Source organism: Nelumbo lutea, chromosome 7 (genome assembly GCF_056320005.1).
Source record: "Nelumbo lutea isolate HS-2025 chromosome 7, American lotus-T2T, whole genome shotgun sequence".
In the NCBI taxonomy this organism is placed as follows: domain Eukaryota; kingdom Viridiplantae; phylum Streptophyta; class Magnoliopsida; order Proteales; family Nelumbonaceae; genus Nelumbo; species Nelumbo lutea.
This window is the reverse complement of record NC_142690.1, coordinates 22,299,854-22,317,908: the sequence shown is the minus strand read 5'-3', so window position 1 is coordinate 22,317,908 and position 18,055 is coordinate 22,299,854. Positions and strand designations below refer to the sequence as shown.

Below are 18,055 nucleotides of genomic sequence, written 5' to 3'. Positions count from 1 at the left end.
TTAAAGATGAAAACACTCTATTTTTGGCTAATGAGCTTATTAATCACCCCTTTAAGCCTATTAGGCAGCACCTTGCTTATTATCTTATAGGGTGTATTACAAAGGCTGATCGGTCTGAATTGGAAAGCCATATGAAGACTCAAAACCTTAGGGATGAGGGTGATAATAGTATTGTTAAGCTCTTTAAGCATTCCACTAGATTTAAAGATCAACTCATGAACTGCCTCAAGAACAGCCCTTCCCACAACTTTCCAATATTTTTGGAAAAAGAAATTTGGGAGGCCATTAGGTCCAAGAGCTTTTGGAGGGGGACATCTGATTTATGGCATTCAGAATCTCTTGGTTAGTGACTTGCTAGTCCAAGAGTTTGCTCTCTTCTTCACTAAGACAAGTAGAAACATTGTTCAAGAGGTCAATCGTGTAGCCCAACCCATTACTAGTAAATAGGGATAGCCACGAACTGCGTTTTTCACAAGCCATTTGAACTCAGCTCATGAAAAGCTCAATTTGACTCATCTAACTGAACTTTAAGTCAAGTTCGAGCCCAATGTATAAACTCGTTTGCTAATCGAGCTCAATAAAAATGTTCATGACCATTTAGGTTGTTTGATATGAAGGGGTGATTAATAAGGCAGCAGAATTTTTTAATCCCATTTTGCTCGAGCCCAATATATAGACAGCAGAACCTTGAACAAGGCAGGTTTCTTGATATAAAAACATTCATGACCGTTTCATATTACCATTAATTTTTTAATCCCATTTTACTCCAAAAGTTTGATACTTGATTTGATACTGAATTCGACGTATTATATGAAATTTAGATGTTACAACTTGCATCCAATTAATAATTGGATTGAATATGGATTTAATTTTTTATAAATAATATGAATTTAATCTCGTCTGAAATATATATACTTTAGATAAAATGAATTGGTGAAAAGGATTCATGTAATTGGCCCATCTAATTGGGATAAAGCATGAATGAAGATAATGTATAGCTAACATTAATTTAATATCTTACACATTTATCATACGCGTATAAGTTGAAAATAATTATTTTTTAAAACTTTTTTAATTTCTTATTATGTTTAAGCATAATATTTTGGATGCAGATTAAATCCGAATCCTATCCGAGTCCAACATTTCGGATCGTATTCGGATCAAAGGGATTGTTAATCGGTTCATATATGGATGTAGTTGGGTCCGTTCCGAAACCAATCCGATTACAACCCCCACACATGACCAACCAAATAGCCTGGCTTATAAAAAATCCGGGTTCCCAAATCAGTTCTGTAACTTCTGTTTGAAGAGTTTTAGGGTCGAACCGTTCGGCCTGGTTCCCTAGTTGCCTGGGTGGACCATTCTTTTTGGTAAAGTCGAAATCCTGCCTTGGGTTCTACTTCTACAACTACAAAGTCGAAACGAGATCGAGAGGGTGTGGTTTTATATCAAACCAATCAGATCATCCGGTCCGCTACGAGTTTACAGAGCACCGGCTTTCATCTGCGTTGTTTGTCTCCCTTTAAAACGTTTCTTGTTCTTCAAGCTTGGCGTCCTCTTTGGTTCCCTTCTTCGGCAACAACAATTTCTTCTTTAGGTTGCGGATTCTGTTCATTGTTTTGTGTTCGTTGTTTCTTCTTCTCATTTTTCTACTTCACAGGTGAGGCTAGGTTTTCACTTATTCTCCCTTCAATGTTCGAAATCCTTCTGTAAACTAAGTTTTTTAAATTCTCTATGGTCTGAGAATCAAGTGCCACAGGAAACGATTTTTTCTTTTACGCAGCTGGATTCTAGCCAACTACATCGAATGAAGGTTGCATAATAGGGACTTCCGGATCTCTCTCTAATGAATACTGTAGTGTGATAATTTGTCATGCTAGGCCTTTTTCTATATCCAGGGACGATTCTATGGTTTATCTCTGGTGGAATATTCATGGTTTTAATTGTCTACGTCTTTTTTTTAGGGGGGGGGGGTTCTTTTTTATTTGCATTGCGTTTTGTTCATTGTAAATCACTCATTGTTCTCTTAAAATTAGAGATATTTGCCTTAATTTTATTTCTTTTCCGTTTTTTTTTTTTTTTTTTTTTTTGTTAGGTGATAAGCATGAAGCTCGATTTAAGTGGTCTTGAATCAGCTTCCCCGCTGTTTGGGGTAGGCAATGAATTTAGCAGTGGATTCTCAGCGGTCCCTTCATTTGAGCTTCCTTGTACTACTGATGTAAGCTCTGATGTAATTGTTTTATTTGTTTATTTTTTTTTTATAAGCAGTTGCTTTGTTTTAATATGGCTCCATTTTAGTTTTCACAAAGAAGGATTTCTAGAGGCTGAACCTTTTCTTTTGTTCCGCAGTTTGATGGCTTTCAGAAAGATGCCAAACAAACGCTGAAGCCAGCAAAAGGGACAACAACACTTGCTTTCATATTCAAGGAAGGAGTCATGGTCGCTGCCGATTCTAGAGCTAGCATGGGGGGATATATCTGTATGTGTCCAACTGTAACCACTTTCATTACATTGAATGTGTCTATTTGGTGTTAAACTTTGCTCACGTTTTTTCTTTTTCGTTTAATTATTTTGGAGCAATTTAACCTTTACTGAATAAATTACTCAGTTAATAAGAAGTTCCTGTCCATTATCGCTGTTGTTGTGATCTTTCTTGACCAAGCTAATTGAGGGTCAACTGCACGGATCATTTCCCTCCATTCTGCCCTATTGGTCCATTAACCTTTAAACAATGAGCTTTAAAATCTCTTCCTACTACTTGATTTTAAGTTTCCCTCTGTGCTTTAAGACTTTCAATTTGCAAAATAATCCTTCAATGATGAAAATTTTCATTCTTTATTTGAGATTGAAAAAGCATCTCAGTTGTCTTTCCTATATCTTGCTCCCAACTATAGTTGGCCAGGCACCAAGGTTTTAGGCACCTGCCTAGCCATCACCCATCACCTAGGTGATGGATTAGGGGAAAACCTTTAGATTCTTCATTCATGCCAATCACCCATATTTTGAACTCAAACAAACTAGGTGCTAGGCCTCTAAAGTCACATAGTTGCTGAATCAGTTAAAATACAAATTGATACAATCTAAACACAAGTATATTTTCTTGTAAATACGTCAATATAAATCTAGACTAAGCAACCAGAGTCTCACCGACTTATAAAAAAGGCCACTACCCGATATTGGTCCTAGCTCTTTTGGAAGGGGTAGACTGGATAAGGTCCTATGCTTCGGCATTGTTTTGCACAAAGTGCCCACTCTTGGACTCGAACCTGCATTTTTATGCTTGCTAGCCTGAGATTTACTGTTACACCAAGTAATGGCCCCTAGGATCTCACTGACAAATGTCCAAGTAAAATTTTAAATTGGCCTCAAATATTAACAAATATCAGTTCAAAATTTATGTATCTGTTTGAGTGTTGTGATTATGCTGTTGTGTGTCTTTTAATGTTCTGTTTTGGTAGAGAGATGATACAGAAACAATAGAAGAAGAATTTGTTCTTCATGAGTACTGTGGCTATGTTGTATGTGTTTTTGACTACGCTGTGTAGCTTTTAATGCTCAGTTTGGTAGAGGCACACTTTAGAAACAATGGCCTAGCCATTGGTTTCTTTTAAAGTAACGCTGCAAACTGGCACAACAAATTAACAGGACTAACAGTTAGAGGGGTTACATCCTTATTTTGGCTGGACCAAATAATAAAAGATGATCCGTTGACAGCTAACCATCTCCATGCCCTTGTTCCAACCTTTGATATCTGGATTTGGATCCATATATTCTCTCTGTAAAAGGGCCATTACCCAATGTTGGTCCCAGCTATCTGGCGTCTTGGGAGGGGTAGACTAGGTACAGTCCTAACCGTCAGCATTTTTTTTTGCTACAAAGTGGCTGCCCTTTGACTCATACTGACATTCTCCCGCATGCCAGCCCGAGATTTTACCATTACACCAAGTAATGGACCCTATGTACTCTGTGTCATGCTAAATTTGTTCTCCTTAACTTATTATATAGGTTACTATATTATTAAGCTTAGCCTAGTTTTTTGTTATCCTCTTGGCAAGTTTTTATTAGTGAAATTTTGTCTTAATTGTAGTATCTTAAATAGTATATTTTTCACTAGTGACTTTTCTCTTCTTATATTATCCACTACTGAGTCTCTTCATGAATTCTCCTTTTCCTTTCAGACTTCTCAACTTCTTTTTGATTGAGGGCCTACCTAAACAGAAGCTTATTAGGTGGCTGGGATGGGCCTAAGCAGGGGAACCGGATGGGCTAGAGTTAAAATCATGCACACAAGGATGGGCAACCTATTACAAGTGAACACACCAGTGTTCCATATCCATAAGGTGTGGGTCCCACATGGGCCCCATGTGTACAGAACACCGCCATGTCCACTCATGATAGGTTGCCCAGTTCAGTGTCCATAATTCTGTTTTCTGCCAATCCAGAACTCCTAATCAAGCTGGTAACGGGCCACAAGGCCCTCTGTTTGTATGTTTGAAAGATAAACCTTGATTTGCGTAACAAAGTAGGCTGGACAGAATATAAGAAAATTAAACAATCAACCAACTAAATAAACAGAACTAGTAAATTGGTGAAGGGGTTTTAAACAAAGCCTATAGGAGACCATAAAATTGCAAAAATAATTCAACCTTCATTTATTCATACCAAAAAGTGTTTACATGGCTTTACATAGAAAACTCAAACTATCTCTTTTGAGATCTACACTATATTTCTTTCCCTAAACAATGAGACTAACAAAAGAACTAGTAAATTGGTGAAGGGGTTTTAAACAAAGCCTATAGGAGACCATAAAATTGCAAAATAATTCGACCTTCATTGTTCATACCAAAAAGTGTTTACATGGATTTACGTAGAGAACTCAAACTATCTCTTTTGAGATCTACACTTTATTTCTTTCCCTAAACAATGAGACTAACTAAAGAAATACTTACTAGAACAATGAATATTCTGAATCCTTCAAATATTTGATTGGCCTACGAGAATCTTGAGAAGATTTTATTGGACTTGAATATTTTGCCTCTCATGTTGGGTCCATATGAGTTGACAACCAACTTCTTGGGCTTGCTGAAATGGACTTAATGTTATGGACCTTTGGACCAACTCACAAAATAATAGGCTTGGCCTTGCTGAATATACAGCCACTAGAAGGTCCATACAGATCAAGAGGAAAGAAAGGGTTTGACTTCCCTTTCCTCAACCTTTGGTTCTGCATCACTTTTGCTACTCTCTTGATGCACTTGTCCAAAGTCATTCTACATTTACATTTAGCTTCTTGTTTGATTTTCTTAAATTCCATGTTCATTGTTGATCAATTTATCCCTCAATCACTGCTTTACATTACATTTCCATGTTCCTTTCTATTCTCTTGTTGTAGGGCATGAATTAGTTCCACTTAGTTTTTTTTCTTTTTTTTTTTGATAATTGAATTATAGTTTCATTATCAGAGAAATATAAGCTGTTACAAGCATCCCTTGGAGAGGCATGAGGTGCAGCCTCTCCTAGACATTACAGTGAAAACAGAATAAACCAGAAGAAGTTGCAAACTTGCCCAGAATAGCTTTTCCCTAGATACCCCTTGTTTGGCAAGAGTCAGCAAAAGCATTTACCGACCTACCCACCCATTGGACTCTAATTGTCATGTGTCCAGTTGACCATTAAAATTTTTTCATTAAATCCCTATAGCTCCAGCCTCCAAGTAGCTGAATCAGGGTTTTGCAACCAACCCACAATCACCTTAGAATCAGTAACTTTTCTGAACTCCTTGTACAGAAGCCAACGGTTCAACCCTTGTAGAATCACCCACTCCCACCAGACCTGAAAACAGAGATAAGATATTGCTTTCCTCAGATCTCGAGACCCCTCCAATCCCTGCCAAACCCGGATTGCCTCGGCTACTCCCGTCAAAGTTCAGTTTAATAAAACCTTCTGGAGGAGGTATCCAAACTGCTGCAAAGGAGAAGAGAGTGAAGGGTTCTAGGTTCTTAACCAGGGTATAGCTCTATTTAAAATACACCCCACTGCTGGAAGTGTTCTCTCCTTGTCAAGAAAGATTCTAGAATTCCTTTCTTCCCAAATGGTCCACAAAGTAGCTGTTCTAATGCGCCTCCACATGCATTTCCCAAATAGTCCAATTAGTTCCACTTAGTTGGCTCCTCTCTTCCATCCCTTGATGCGACATCCATGAGACCATGACCTATCTTATGTAGTCAAGTTCTCTTCTTGTGTAATTGCATATATGACCTCCCGAGTTCATGCTATGACTATTCAGTGTTGATCAAACCTCCAAACAAAGACAGCGTTACAAGTCAGACCCATGTCCTGGTTGTCCCTGATCAACATTGGCCCTGTTCACCCTTTTTTCCAGATGATCAGCTATACTATTAGCTGTTCTAGGACCCCACCTGAATCAGGTCATCAGCCATAACTAAACTTTGATGGAGGTAGCATGGGCAATCCTGGAGAGCTTATGAGTTATGACCATCTACTTAGTACCAATTGGTTACTACAGGATTTGAGATTAGGACTTTCTCTTGGTTATAGAAGATAAGTGGTACAAGGACTCTAAGGTTGTGTGATGAATGAGAAACAATAACCAAGGATTGTGGCAAATATAGACATATCATGAAAGATAATTAGAAGTTTGGCAGGGCAGATAGGGACAAGGTTCATTTGGATTCAAGGATCAGCAAATGGTCTACCTGATGCATTGGCTAGGAAAGGTTTGTAGTAAACCAGTTGTAGCGGAGGAATATTTCCATAGAAATCTGATGGAAAGGTAAAGCAGAAAGGAGGAAAGGGTTAAGGACCTTAAGGTACACTCTTTGTTCTTTAGTTGTAATCAATATATTCTGATTGATTAATGTTCAAAACAAAACCAAAAAAAAAAAAAAGGATGGGAAGGTTGAGATAAAAGGTGGATAGTCTTTGTTGTACAAGGCAAGAGGTTAACCTTGACTATTTGACACTTTCCCCTTGTTTGTGGCAACTGCATAATGGCAAACCACTAACTTGAATAAGACTTTAAAGAGCTCCTCCACTGTTTTCATTTGTTTTATGTATTATTTTTATTTCATATAACACTATGTGCCATCATGATTTTTTTTATCAATAACACTTTCATTAAATCGTCAATAGAAGATTTACAAGAGGAAGACAAACACACTTATCTTCCAAAAGAAAAGGAAAAAGAAAAGGAAAAAAACACTAAAGTTACAACTTAGCCCAAAACAGTGAATCCCTTTCTGCCCCTTGTTTAGCTAAATCATCAACTAGGGAATTAGCCGATCTTTTAAGCCAACATATCTTAACTTCCATCTCCCGCACTAGCCACTTAAATTTCCTCCTCTCATTGTTGTACTTCCATAAGCCATTGTTATCTTTATTCAGCCACCCTATCACCACCTTTGAATCCCCTTCAATTATGAGTTTCCTTATGCTCAACTCCTTAGCTTTCTGGACTCCTTCCATAACTACGAAGATCTCAGCTCTAAGGGAGTCACCCACTCCAATTGGGCCTGAGAACATGGCAGAAATGACCCCATTCTCATCCCTAAAAACACCCCCAATCCTCGATTGTCCCGGATTTCCCCTACTACACCCATCAAAGTTTAATTTCAAGAATCCAACAGGTGGAGGGGTCCAAGACACACTAATTACTGACTTGGTCTGTGTGCAATTTGCAATTTCACCCCACTTCCTCAACATGTCATCCACAGTGTAATCTGTGAATAGCTCCAAAGATTTCAGCCACTGTACAACCCTGACATGTATGATACCCTCAGATCTGCTGCTCCTCTCTCTGTTTTTGAGAATATCCAATAATTTCTTTCTTCCCAAAGTGTCCAACATACTGCAACCCTTAGTCCTCTCCACATAGTCCTTCCCCTTTTTATCCACCACCTGAAAAAAGAAAGGGAAAAAAGGCTCTGCATGTCTGATGGAGGATTCTAGCTACATCCAAATATGGAGAAAGCCCAATCCCAGTAGGTGAAAGCCAGCCTCCCCATCCGCTTTACAAAGAACACACCAATGAGGTGACAAGCTAGTATTGGGTCTCTTCTTTTGGAGTAGATCACCAATGTTGATTCTTTCCAGATAGGCTTCCCAACAAAAACTACCAACCCTGGGAGGTATTGCTCTACACCAAACCTTATCAACAGGGAAAGGGGGGAAAGTAGGACTGGTGGATTGACTTAAGACTTTGAAGAAGGAAGCACAAGTAAGCTGTCCAAATTCTAGAATCCGCCCTAGTGGGGTCTAAGGCAACGTTATCAATAAGTGCAATAAGGCTCGAAATACTATCGAAGTCAAAGTCCCTCAAATCCCTTCTTAGATCCAAGTTCCACCCAATCCCAGAAGTGGAAGAGGACGGGGTGGTGAAAGATGAGATTTGCTCATTTTTTAAATCAGATAGAGCATACAAAGAAGGAAACTGATCCTTTAGAGGGGCACTCCCCACCCAGGTTTGTTCCCAAAATTTTATGGAGTTACCGGAATTCAAATCATACCTGATATTAGGAGAGAAAGCAGGTCATGAATGGCTTTCCAAGGAGAATTGCTTGTGATCCTAGCTTTGATTCCAGTGTCCCATCCATTATGCTCCAGCCCATGTATACTTGCCACTATTCTAGCCTATAGCTTCTCCTTCTCCATAGGGAACCTCCACAACCACTTTCCCAGAAGAGCCATATTCCTTCTCCTAATATTCCCAAGCCCCAAACCACCACAAGGCTTATTCCTACACACTATCTCCCAGCTAACTCTATGATCCCTCTTCTCCTCTCCCAGCTCCCGCAGGAAATCTCTCATTGGCTTCTCCAATCTGTTAGAAACCTTCATTGGGATTTTAAACACCGACAGGAAAAAGATGGGCAAGTTAGCAAGCGTGGCTTTAATTAGTATAATTCTCCCACCAAGAGAGAGGTAGTTCTTTTCCAGGATACCAGTCTTTTTTCAAACCTTTCCACTACCGGGTTCCAAAAGCTCTCTCTCATAGGATTATCACCTAATGGAAACCCTAAGTAATTCAAAGGCCACCCCGAGACTTCGCACCCCAACACTTCAGCACTCTCCCTGATCTCTCCCTCCTCCATATTCACCCCCACTACACAACTTTTCCCAAGGTTAACCTTCGAGTTGGACATTTGCTCAAACAGTTGTATCACGGACTTCAAGTTCCTGATAAAGCTCACATTACCGCCTTCACAAAACAGAATTGTGTATTCAGCAAACTGTAAGTGAGTAAGGGGGGTTTCCACCCTCCCAACTCTCCAACCTCTAATGAGCCCCCTAGAATTTGCTCTATGAATCAATTTCCCCAATACCTCCACAATTAGAATGAACAAGAAAGGAGAGAGGGGGTCTCCTTCTCTTATTCTCCTACTGGCTGGAAAGAAATCTACTACTGTCCCATTCACTAGCACTGAATAATGACAATTCCGGACACAACCCTTGATCCACTTACACCATCTAGCCCCAAACCCAAATTTAGTCAAAACTTTCCTCAAGAAATCATAGTCCACCAAGTCATAAACCTTTTCCAAGTCCAACTTACAGACCACTCCCTTCTTCTTATCCCTCTTAAAGTTCTCCACACTCTCATTAGCAATTAAAATCTGATCAGTAATTTGTCTTCCACTCACAAAAGCTCCTTGATAATGTACAATGATATCTGGCAATACCTCCTTCAGCCTCAAAGACAACACTTTCGCAATGATCTTATACAAGCTATTTACCAAGCTAATTGGCCTAAAATCCTTCGGGTGGGATGCATCTTTCTCTTTTGGAATTAAGGCTATAAATGTAGAGTTCACACCCAAATTGACAATTCCTCTCCTGAAAAACTCATCAAACACCCGCAAAAGATCATCTTTCAAAATATCCCAACAGTCCTGATAAAAAGCCATTGTGAACCCATCCGGCACTGGAGCTTTTGTTCTATCCATAGAAAACACAACCTCCTTGATCTCTTCCAAATTAAAGCTTCTTTCCAACCTTCTCCTGTTCTCCACCCCTACATCTAGCCAATCCAATCCTTCTACCCACACCCTTCTACTCACAGGCCTGCTTAGAATGGATTTTGAAGTGCTCCACACAGGCCCCGACTATCTCCTCTTGTTGTATTAACTCAACTCCATCTACTACCAATTTGGAGATAAAGTTCTTCCTTCTCCTGCCATCTGCCAAAGAGTGGAAATACCTAGTGTTTCTGTCTCCCTCTCGCAACCGTTTACATCGAGATTTTTGCCTCCAACTAATTTCCTCCTTGTGTAGGCAATCCTCTAACTGTCTTCTCAAACCTCTCCTGAGTTCATTGTCTTCCTCTCCAAATTCTCCCATTTCTTCTTTAGAGTCAAGGCTTTCAAGTTTATCCATCAGAGCTCCCTTTCTTTCTTCTATCCTCCCAAACTCCACCAAATTTCACTACTTGATTTTTGCTTTCAAGAATTGTAGTTTCTTATGGAATCTCATTCCCTCCCATTCCACCATTGGGTTACATTCATACTACCACTCCCTCACTTTGTTAGTAAACCCTGGATGAAGTAACCACATATTTTCAAATCTAAAGGGGGTAGAACCTCCACACCTTCTTTCCTCCTTACATAATACTATGGGCCAATGATCCAAGGTCACCCTTGGGAGAGCTCTAGAAGCCAAGGTTCCCCAATGTTCTTCCCAATCCAAAGAGAACAAGAATCTATCCAGCTTAGAGCAAATGGGTCTAGATTGGAGATTTGACCATGTAAATGTCTTATGGGCTAGGGGAATCTCTTTAAGCTCAAAGGCATCCACAAAACTGTTAAACTTCTTCATGCTTTCTGCCACCCTCTAATTAACCTTATTGGATTCTTCCGAGAACTTGATCACATTGAAATCCCCACCCATGCACCAGGGCCCATCCCACAACCCTCTAACATCAGCCAATTCCTCCCACAACTCCTTTCTCTCTCTGTAGTCATTTGGTCCGTATACATTTGTGAGCACCCACATGTAATCATCCTCTTGCTGCTTAAACTTCATGCAAGCCAAGTACTTTCCGATCAACTCCTCCAAACCTTCAACCACATCCCTCTTCCACATTGTTACAATCCCCCCGGAAGCATCCCACGAGGGAGTAGGCACCCAGCTAATCCCTCTAGCTTTCCATACACTCTTTGTCCATTTGTTATTAAACTCCGTTCTCTTAGACTCATGCAACAACACAATGTCTGGGTCATACCTCCTTATTACCTCTTTTATTGTCACTCTCTTCCTTGCACTCCCAATTCCCCTCACATTCCAACTAAGAATCTTCATTCCGCTTCTTTTTTAAACCACTTGCCACCTACCCACTACTTTCCCCCTTTCCTTCTATCTCCTTTTACCCCGAGCTTCTTGTCACCCTCTACATTTCTCTTCAGTCTCTCTACTTCACTCAATCTCCTCTTCTTTGTTTTGATCTCCTTCTTCCTCTTCTATAAGCTTTCTTTCAACACATTCAAATCTTCCAACCTACAACCCAACTTCCCTACAAATTCTGCTATCATGTCTTCTCTCACCGAGTCCTCCACCCCTACCCTTCCTACAGAATCCCCTCCATCTCTGTCCACCTACCCTTTTTTCCTATCCTCTGGTCTCACCTCTGTTCTTTCCTCTCCACCCATCCTCCCTCTCCTATTACCTCCCTCCTTCCCTGTTTTCTCCTTGTAGTCCTCTCCATCTCTACCGTCATTCCCTTCCCTCCTCTCCACTAACCCCTCCCCTCTTCCTTCCTCCCCTTCCCTCCTCCAGATCAACTTTCCTTCCACTTCCTTAAACACTCTTGCAATGATTTCTCACACTTTTTCACTCCTATACCTTCCTTCCCGCACCTTCCCACTTTCCTTCCTTCCCCTCTCCCCCTCCCTGGAGAGCCTGCCAACTAGCTCGGCTGCATATTAATGGGCTACAGGACATGGAACAGGAACGGAATCTGGAACCAAAGACACAGGAGACGCATTAGTAGCACAAACCGAATTCACTTGGTTACCTGAGAATGATGGACAGGCTAGAAAAGGACTGCTCCCGGCCTCCCTCTCTTGTTCCAGAGGTTGGTAAACGTCTATCTCCCTGAGTTGGTTGGAAAGTACTTCTGTCCTTTGGTCATCCTGGTGATCTTTCACTCTATCCCTGGTTCACACCTAGATGTGTGTTCCTGCTCTGCTTCCGGTTCTCCTGGTTTGCCCCTTCTGTTATTCCTTGCATACTCTGTAGTCTTGGGAATGAGTTAAGCCGATTACAATCTTCACCCTGAAATAAGCTTGTAATATTCCACCCGTCCATGTCACCTCCAGCACAGCTATCGTCGTCATTTACACTAACCACGCTAGTACCATCAACAAAAAAGTCCTCCGATTCTTCATCTCCTTCACTGCACTGCACTGCACCCAACCTTCATCCTTCTCTTCCCTTTCTTCAGTTCTTTCCCTAGCGTATCTTGGATTCGGCCTCTCTAAGGAGCGTCGGAGGGGGCTAAGCTCCTCCCCTTTCTCGTGACTTGGGACGATGATAGACCATTATCATCGTCTATCAGTGGCCCAAGAAGAGTCCCCATACCCTGACCCACATGACATTTTAAGTTATCACGTGGGTCCTTCAAGTGGAACCTCCTTTCTGTGTTACACCCACCCGACCCGCCCGCGTGACCTTTTAAGTTGTCATGTGGGCCCTTCCAACGCTGTTCCGACTCAAACTTCACCGTGCCCGACCCACCCGCCACCTTCAACGGCTCGGACCAAACCTTTCGGCTCCCCAACCCATCCTGCCTCTTTGCCACATCAGCATAAGAAGAAGAGCTCGCCATTAATTTGTTTAATTCAAACCCATTTGAATTAGTTTCCTTAATCAAGTTGCTTGTCGTTTGGTTTTCCCAAGCCGGCTCAGTAACCCCAAAAATAACTTTCATCTGCTCCACGTGTCCACCACCCTGCCAGCTCATCATCTTCTACCTTAGGAGCACCTTCCCATCATGACCGTTCAACTTCTGAAGCCACCCACACCTTGTACCAGGCTTCATCCGAGCAGATTTCAAAGAACCTCGTCTGGTTCTCATGCCTTACACCAGCTACCTGTAACTCTACGGCACTCAGATTTTGTTTATCAGCTTTCACCAAGATGCCTCCCAGACTCTGCACGATGTGCTCAAGAACAGAGTCTCTCCAGAGGTGAAATGGAAGGCCTACAAGCTTCAGCCGGACACACCCATCTTGGACTTCGACTTCATTGCAGATTGGGCTCCAGTTCTAAACCTGTATCAGATCTCCATCCACCACAACTGCTTTAAAACTTGGTTCCTGGTCGCCTACATCAAGCACAGCTTTCGTCTCTGCAAAAGGGAACAGCATAGCTTCACTCCCAATACCTATCTCTCCTGCAACTGTACTCAGAACCCTCCTCCAATCTGTCACTCCTTTATCAGCCACTAGCACCCTTCTTTTCTTCCACTCATCCTTCCCTGCTCCTACCAATAATCTTCGATGAATAGAAGAGCAAGCAACCACCATTTCAGTTGGAAGGCCTTGCACTTCTACACTCCCAGAGGTACTAATCGAAACTGCCCCTTCCTGAACTTTTTGACCCTGGTCTTTGGATTTTTGACCAGTTCTCTTCACCCCATCCACTCTCTTATCTTCCGAGGCTACAAGGAAAGACCGTAGCATCTTCACAAAATCCATCCACCTTTTCCGTAATCTCCCTTCCGGCACACATAGCATTTGTTTTCAATTTGTTCCAAAAAACTCCACCACAGAGATAAACCATCCCTTTCTGTTTCTTTTCAATTCTGTAACATATTTCTTACGTAGAACTGACATGGAGTTTTTCCAGCCATTCACCTTACCATCTATGAAACCTTTCATCCAGACAATGACCTCCTTTGATACCAACACAGGCACCCTGTTATTCTCTCTGATTTTCATTGCATCCTCACCTTTGATCCTTTCCTCTTCGAATTTGAAAGTCTTGGCTTCGATCGACACCTCAGACCTCCATCTTCCTACTACTCTGAACCTTCTCTCGTCCTCCATCCTTTTTTGTCAAACTTTTTCAAAGGCTAATAACCTTTTCCAGGCCATGCATTGTTTTTCTTCCTTTGAGTTGATACTGCATTGGGTGGTAGAATCAGACCTAGGTGTCCATCATGATTTTTTTTCAAGAAACTAGCGTTTATACAACAAATCAAGGGCATAAATAAAATATAATATTGTTTAAATAAATATATAAAAACAAAGAAATAAACATTTAAAATAAATTTGTTTATGGCTAGGTTGACTAGTCATTTGTCAACCCAGTTGATGTTTAGTTGTACTATGTGGCCTCCTGTGGGTATTTAGTATTGACTGACTATGCAGTTGGTAAAGCTGTTAACTGACTGGTTGATTGACTAGTTAACACTTTGTAATACTGCCATAAATAGGTTAACTGTGCACAAAAAAAAAAGGGAGTTATTGCTCATATATGAATTAGGAGCTTTAATTAATCAAAAAAGAAGATATGTATAAAAAAGCACATCTGATTTGATATTTTGCCCATGCCACATGTATATCATGTTTATACTGACTTAGTCCCAGCAAAATAACTTCTTAATCCCCCTAACTACCATCTCACCATCTCTCGGGACCCAATCGCTCACAAAGAATGGAATGTATGAGTATGGTTTTCTTTCTTTATTTATTTTTTTCCTTTTTTTTTCTTTTTCTTCTTTTGGTTAGTGGGTGGGTTGAAGATAAAAAGGAATAGAAATTTTACACCTTGCAACAACTATATTCCTCACTAATAATACTGGGTATCTTCCAGGTTTTCATCTCATCAGCAAGTGTTTCATTGCCAAATTTCTTGAATCATTTCTTTTGCAATGTTTGCAGCATCACAATCTGTTAAGAAAATTATTGAAATCAATCCTTACATGCTTGGTACAATGGCGGGAGGAGCTGCTGATTGCCAATTTTGGCATAGAAACTTGGGCATCAAGGTAACATACTTGTAAATTTTATTAATCTTCTTTCTGCTCCTTGTCTGTTTGCTTTGTGAGGAGGAACTATTTGATAATATAACCACTAACTGTATTGCAGAAATGGATATATGCTGTACATGGTGCATCTTGGTGATTAGACTAAGCTAGGGCTATCAATGGATTAGATCATGATTTGGTCTTATCTAATTAGCCAGATACGGGTTCAAAAATTAAAAAACAAATACCATCACCCAATGTTGGTCCCAAAATTTATGCATTTATTTAATTGGATCAAAACCAGATTCCTTTGCAATCCTATCCATAAATTTGGTTCTATGTATATCCTATCTGAATCAACTTTTTGACAGCTATAGTTTATTATGGAGTTTGTAAGATGGGTGCCATGCATAAAAAACTTTCTATCCTAAAACCTATGCACCCTTTTCCATAAACATGCACCATCTCATCTAAATTATCAGGGTAATAAGTTAATAGTTTTTGTGGTTGAGATTAACTATAACGAAGCTGGAGCCAAGTTTTCATTACAATGTAGTTTAAATGAATTGAGATCAACGCATTAGCTATCTTGATTTGTTTTGGTTTAGCTTCTTTCTTTATCTAATTCTAATGTGCAACTTTATCATCTCCATTGGAAATATCAAAGAATCATACTGTGAATTCATATTATCTACTAGTTATAAGATCCAAAAGTGGGTAATTGATCAGATGGTTAGGAACATTCAACTTGTGTGTTTTTCGATCTAGATGCATATTATTAGGTGTTTCACCAGTGCAAAAGTCCTGATCAATGTCATATCACCACGTTGCATCAGTGGAATTTTGGATGTTTTCAGGCAGTTGAAACTCACCCATGATTCATTACTTAGCAAGGTTCAAAGTATCAGTACAATATGCATGCCCCGTATCAGGCGTATCATGTCGTATTGTTGGCTTCTTGATACACCTGTTTACAGGTGTTTTGTGGAAATCAATTTTTTTATTGATTAAATTATATAAAAGCATGTATAAAAATGAATTTTTGAAAAAAACTAAAAAAAATAAAGCACGTGGCCTAAAAAGTATCAATACACCCCTGCCAATACAGTAGCGCGTAATGATACTTTGAACCTTGGTTCCATGTCTATGTGGAGACTTAAGTTTTTAGTGCAAATTCCATTTCTGATGCCGTATCCATGCTGTGTCAGTGTGACACTGACTGAATTTTGAAGTAAAAAATGGGACTCTTTGAATCCTATCTAACAGATTTTTGAAATTCTTAAAGAATCTTGGAGTCACATCAGGCATGGATACTGACATGATACTTGGAATTCTTCTTGTCTGTTATATGCAGCTAAAACTTCTGGTTCCTAGGATAACATTGGCAATGAATTGAGTTTGTGATACTTGATAAACTTAACATAATTTGCCATAATTTTTTTTAATTAAACAGTGTTGTATTCATAAGTAGTGTGTCTTTTATAGCAGCAATCTGCAATATTCCATTCTTTTAGTGGTTATCTGCAACTGTTTGGAGTAAAATCAGATGTATCTGTTTTGCTTTTTGATAATTGAGATCTTGTAGTTGGGAACCGGCAACTGCGAACTGGTGATCCTCAACAATCCTAAACTTGCACCAGAAGTCCATATATTTTCTCTAGCAATTACTTTATTCAATGCTTTAAATTATATATGTTACAAAGTGCTATAAAAAGCAATGAACTAGCTCATGGATCTTTATACTCTGTTTTTCGGATGAATAAGATTGTTCTGCACCAAGTTTTCTAGCATTGAAAGATTTTTGTGTTTCAACTTTTGCTTTTAGTGCCGATTGCATGAGCTGGCAAACAAGAGAAGGATTTCAGTCACAGGGGCTTCAAAGCTGTTGACGAACATTCTGTACTCATATCGTGGAATGGGTCTGTCTGTTGGGACCATGATTGCTGGATGGGATGAGACGGTAATAATCTTATTCATCCATGATATCATGTTTTTATCCAATTTGGCTCTTTTAAACTGTTACCTTCTATTTCCTTTTAGGGTCCTGGATTGTATTATGTGGACAGCGAAGGGGGAAGACTTAAAGGAACACGATTTTCAGTTGGATCTGGTTCGCCATATGCTTATGGTGTATTGGATAATGGGTATGCCTTTTGTTCATGTTGATCCATTGATTGTTTGCTTTATAGTAAGTGTGATATATCTCATTTTTCTTGTAATTTTATTCTTGTTAAACAGATACCGTTATGATATGTCAGTAGAAGAAGCTGCTGAATTGGCTCGCCGAGCTATTTATCACGCAACGTTCCGAGATGGAGCTAGTGGTGGAGTTGCCAGTGGTATTCTCTCTCTCTCTCTCTCTCTCTCTCTCTCTCTCTCGTATGTGTGTGTTACCTGCATGTGTGCACTTACTGGGAAGTTCAACTTTCTTTTTCCCCTTCAATCAGTTTATTATGTGGGACCGAATGGATGGAAGAAGCTATCTGGTGATGATGTTGGGGAACTCCACTTTAAATATTATCCAGTCACCCCAGGCACCGTGGAACAGGAAATGAGCGAGGTGACTGGTGCTTGAACAGGTTTGCCAGTGGATATCTTTTTTTTCTTTTTTCCGGTAATGCCAGTGGAGATCTCAGTCAAAGAATCTTTTGCTGGAAATATTTGGTAAAAAGGTGTATGGATTCTCTTATTTTCTTTCAAGAGAAGAACTCGATAGTCTATCTGGGTGTTCTATTTAACTATTCCAAGAGACCTGAGATTTCAGTAAACGCCCATAGTTTGTTTTTCGTTATTAATGAATTCCATCTCTGTTAACTTATTTGCCGTTCAATGCGTGGTCTTCTGTATCATACTAGCGGGTAGGGGTGACCATGAAAAACCGAAAAATCTAACCTAACCGAGAAAGCCAAACCGCAAAATGCGGTTAACCAAACTGATCGGTTCGGTTTTGGTTTGAAATTTTTGAAAAACCAAAGGATAGGTTCGTTTTTTGTTTAACTTACAAAAAAGCTAACGGTTAATTGAATTGACCGATATATATATATATATAAAAAACTGAAGAACTGAACTGGT

The 18,055-nt window shown here is 39.9% G+C and overlaps 1 protein-coding gene across 4 annotated transcripts; it reads left to right on the top strand.

The window, feature by feature from the left end:
• Window positions 1-1,292: 1,292 nt before the first annotated feature.
• LOC148845622 (proteasome subunit beta type-5-like) lies at window positions 1,293-17,813 on the top strand. Of its 4 annotated transcripts, none has more exons than XM_088954192.1 (9): window positions 1,434-1,660; window positions 1,784-1,813; window positions 2,096-2,218; window positions 2,350-2,479; window positions 14,898-15,004; window positions 16,809-16,943; window positions 17,024-17,127; window positions 17,222-17,322; window positions 17,431-17,813. In XM_088954192.1, exons 2-9 carry the CDS (start codon window positions 1,808-1,810, stop codon window positions 17,556-17,558), a joined length of 834 nt encoding a protein of 277 aa, XP_088810318.1. In that variant the 5' UTR covers window positions 1,434-1,660; window positions 1,784-1,807; the 3' UTR covers window positions 17,559-17,813. The 4 variants fall into 4 exon arrangements, with proteins under 4 accessions (XP_088810319.1, XP_088810318.1, XP_088810316.1 ...); XM_088954190.1 differs by having other exon boundaries at window positions 1,440-1,660; window positions 1,760-1,813; XM_088954191.1 differs by having other exon boundaries at window positions 1,440-1,660; window positions 1,752-1,813.
• The last annotated feature ends 242 nt before the right edge of the window (window positions 17,814-18,055 follow it).

What these genes read in the sequence shown, in the direction of transcription:
- LOC148845622 (XM_088954192.1), top strand. An exon ending in AGCTTCCTTGTACTACTGAT is followed by an intron (nt 2,219 to 2,349) that starts GTAAGCTCTGAT and finishes TTTGTTCCGCAG; the next exon opens with TTTGATGGCTTTCAGAAAGA. An exon ending in TATGGTGTATTGGATAATGG is followed by an intron (nt 17,128 to 17,221) that starts GTATGCCTTTTG and finishes CTTGTTAAACAG; the next exon opens with ATACCGTTATGATATGTCAG.